Consider the following 3,865-nt stretch of genomic DNA (forward strand, 5'->3'; position numbering starts at 1 on the left):
AAGATTCCACAATAGTGGGTTTTCCTGTTTTGGGAAGGTTCTACTTGGTTTTTGTTTGTGATTACTTTGGCGAGTTTACGGTTTTCTTTTTTACCCTTTCCTTTATTTATTTTCTTATCTTTTTGTTATATTTTTCTATTTTAATCCATGACTATTTTCTAAAATTTGTGAACATCTTTTAGACTTGTGAATACTTTTATAATTTCGTGAACATAATTCCAATTCCTGACCATTTTTGTAATTCATAAACATATTTCAATTAAGAAACAGATTCATAATTCAGAACATTTTTAAAATTTGCAAAATAACGAAATTCATGTACTTTTTAAGAATAGCAAATATTTTATACAATTTGTGAGCATTTTGTAATCCATGAACATCTTTAGAATCCATGAATATTTTTTGAATTCATGAAATTTTAAAACCCACTCCCTCCGTTTCAAAATAACTAAAGTGGTTTTAGTTTGTTTAAACTATGACACTTTATTTTGGAATGCGGGGGGTAACAAAAAACCACACCTGTTTTTTTCCTTGCTGTCAGTTGCTGGATTTTCTAGGGCCGAGTGACACGAAAAAGTAAGCGAAGTGAGGCAGACGACACTATATTGCCTCGCAAATAGCACCTTATAGTGATTATTTGATTAACTTGATGGTAAAAGCGCCAAATAAGAGCTCCCTATCTTATTTCAGCGAAACTGCGTACAGAAAAATAAAATCCTGAGGGGGTGCCCAGCATGCGACAGCTGAGAGCTCGCCAAGTACACCAAAAATGACCAGGGGCTCCCGGAAGGATACCCCTCTGTTTGTTGTTCTCTTCAGCCTTTGACATTCAGTGCAGTATAGACACTCTGCCAGTTGATCAGCTTGCACATTAGCTCACCTGGTTCGTGTCCAGGTTCTACGACATTGTGCTTGTGGAAAGTTAAAGCACGTCGAATTAGTAATCACGCTAAAAAAAGCAATCACACTAAAAACATTCAGCATAATAATCGAGGATTCCCTAAAAAAAAGAATAATAATCGAGGAAGGACGGCCAATCCATTTGGGTCAAAACTCAAAACATGGCACTACATGTCGCACCTCCTCGTCGTATGACGCACCAGGTGCGTAGTTTCTCCTTTGCCAGTTCAGTGGTTGTGGGCTTGTGGCGATGGGGGTGCGCGCGCACCTCCTCGTCGTCCTTTGCATCCTCGTCGCCGCCACAAGCACGGCTCAGCTATTGCCGCCACCACCGGTGCTGCCGCCACTCGGCCCGGCACCGCAGCCGAAGCCACCGCTGTTCGGGCGCGCCATGACGATGGTGATCACGGTGGTCGCCGTGGCCGTCGGCGTTCTCTTCCTCCTGCTCTTCTTGTGCGCGTACATCACCCAGTGCCGGCTCGTCGAGGACCACGACGAGCCGCAAGGGGGGAGCGTCGCGCCGGGCGGTGTGTCCAGGCGGGGGAAGCGCGGGCTGGACCCGGCGGTGGTGGCGACGTTCCCGATCGTGCCGTACAGGGAGATCAAGGAGCACAAGATCGGCAGCGGCGCGCTGGAGTGCGCCGTGTGCCTGACGGAGTTCGAGGACGCCGACGACCTCCGGCTGCTGCCGCACTGCTCGCACGCGTTCCACCCGGACTGCATCGACCCGTGGCTGGAGACGCGGACCACGTGCCCTCTGTGCCGCGCCAACCTCGAGAAGCCACCGCCACCGGCTGCCGCCCCAGCGCACTCCTCGCCGCCGCATGCCGTCGTGGCGATGCCGGTGCAGCAGGATGAGCCGAAGGAGGACAGTGACAAGGACGACCGTAAGGAGGAGGCCGCAGAGCTGGAGAAGCTGCGCAGGGAGCGCCGGGCGGCGAGGCTGCTGAGGTCGCACTCGACGGGGCACTCGGCGGGGCAGTGCGACTGCGAGGACCACGAGAGGTTCACGCTGCGGCTGCCGGAGCAGGTGAGGGAGGAGGTGCTCAGCAGGTGCTGCGCGAGGCCCGCTGTGGAGAGCTTGACCGGAGGAGGGTGCGCTGTGGGAGAAAGAGGAGGCAGCTTCCGTGACGCCGGAGGAGCCGCCGCCACCGGCGGCGACTGCAGCCGTGGCGACCGGCGGTGGCAGGCGCTCCTGGCCAGGACGATGCCGTGGGCCCGAGCCAGGTCGACGCGGAAGGTGCGGGACAGCTCCATCAGAGATGACGTCGTGGCCGCCACGACGGCAGCGTCGCCATGAGCCCATGACCCAGACGACGTCGACACCTGAACATTTCGTGTGCTCTTTCCGTTGACTCTGATGGTGTACATTCTTTCTGTAATTCGTTTTGGTGTGGTGTGGGAGGCAATTCGATCACGGAGGAGCAGCGTTTGGTTTGGTGTGGTGATGTTTTGTTTGTGCTCCTTGGTGTTGATGGAAACTATCCTCCAAAATGAAATATTCATGTACGTAAACACGAGTGTAACACAACGTATATGGAAAAGTTTCTCGTGCTTAAAGATTCTGTGGAGAAGAACGTGCATGTGGCATGAATGTGGCCGTTCCTGACCGTGAGTAGGTATCATTTTGGCATTCGGCGTTTGGCTTGCGGATATCCGGTGGTAGGAGTACTTGTTTTCTCAACCTTATCGTGATTTGTCTTTTTTCTTTTCTCGAGCTTTGAATCGAAATTTGTTGATTTTTATTTCAAATATAACTAATACCGTTTCCAAATATGTGTTCATATTTTGAAAATACAGATAATTATTTTCAAATACAAAAATACACATTAAACTTTTTAAAATGCACATTGCTATTTTTGAAATAACGTTGAACTTCTTTTCAATAAAACATACTTGTTGAAAGCTTTTGAATGCATGATAAACATTTTAAGATACACAACAAAGAATCTTTTATTACACGATGAGCACTTCTTGAAAAATAATAATTCTTTAAGTACACATGAAGCATTATATATAGATTATTAAAATAAATTATTTTCTTAATATGTCATAATATTTTTGAAAATAATTCCAAAATAGTGTATGTTAGGAATAAGCCACGCATGAGTATGTGCTCCTGTGTGTGATCTGCATGCATGGATGGATTAGTTAGCTAGCTATGGAGCCGGAGGAGCCGAGTCGCGTGGCAGTTGTGCATGGAGGAAGAATAGGAAGCAATAGTTGAGGCTTGGTCCTATACGTGTGTATCCAAAGATTCTGCAGACTTGGCTGTTACCCAAGCGTGTGTGTAGCTAGCCTATGGAGTACTAATCGGATCAAGCAACCGTGGGCTTGACCATGCATGCGTGTGTGCGTGGGGTTAGTGGGTGCGTGTGTGAGTCTTGTACTTGGCTATATAAGTTGAGCAAATGTATGAGAAAAGCGGTCGTGAGGGCTGGAAGAAAAATGTAGCCCATGTGTACGCCAAGGAGCAGAGCCATTCGCAAAGCTTTTGTGCTCTTCCTTGTGCGTGTGTGTGTGTCTGTGTTGAGCTCCCTTTCATGGTGTGTGTTGAGGGAAACCACAAGAGATAGTTGAGAGGTAGAAGAAGCGGCGCTGCGAGGAGGCAGCGCCAACAGTGTAGAGAAACGAAAACAAAACATGATGGAGAAAAAGAAATGAAAAGAAATCTTGGGTTTGTCGCGCAACACGTTTGCCTTTAGTCATGGGCCTGGCCCATTTTATGAGTCATTGGGAGTGACTCTCTGATCGTGCTCATCACAGGCGTTCAATATCAGCACAAACCCGTTTCTCAAAATAAAAAACTCAGCGCAAACCCTATTTTGCTCCTTCGGTTGCGATTCAAAAACGCAACCTCCTTGTTTGGTGTTAGCTACGGTGGCCAACTAGACAATTCACCTGATGTGATTTGTTAGATCCTTTTTCTTCTGTTCTTATTTATTATTTTCTTTTTTCTTTTTCT

At 47.7% G+C, this 3,865-nt stretch overlaps 1 protein-coding gene across 1 annotated transcript; it reads left to right on the forward strand.

Moving 5' to 3' along the window:
- Positions 1-1,142: 1,142 nt before the first annotated feature.
- On the forward strand, positions 1,143-2,376 carry LOC123073848 (E3 ubiquitin-protein ligase ATL6-like). The gene has a single exon (XM_044496861.1). The coding sequence runs from the start codon at positions 1,151-1,153 to the stop codon at positions 2,198-2,200; it is 1,050 nt and encodes a 349-aa protein (XP_044352796.1). The 5' UTR covers positions 1,143-1,150; the 3' UTR covers positions 2,201-2,376.
- Positions 2,377-3,865: the final 1,489 nt, after the last annotated feature.

Source organism: Triticum aestivum, chromosome 3D, assembly GCF_018294505.1.
Source record: "Triticum aestivum cultivar Chinese Spring chromosome 3D, IWGSC CS RefSeq v2.1, whole genome shotgun sequence".
In the NCBI taxonomy this organism is placed as follows: domain Eukaryota; kingdom Viridiplantae; phylum Streptophyta; class Magnoliopsida; order Poales; family Poaceae; genus Triticum; species Triticum aestivum.

Coding starts and splice junctions, on each gene's coding strand:
- LOC123073848 (XM_044496861.1), top strand. CDS start 1,151: ATGGGGGTGCGCGCGCACCTCCTCGTCGTCCTTTGCATCCTCGTCGCC.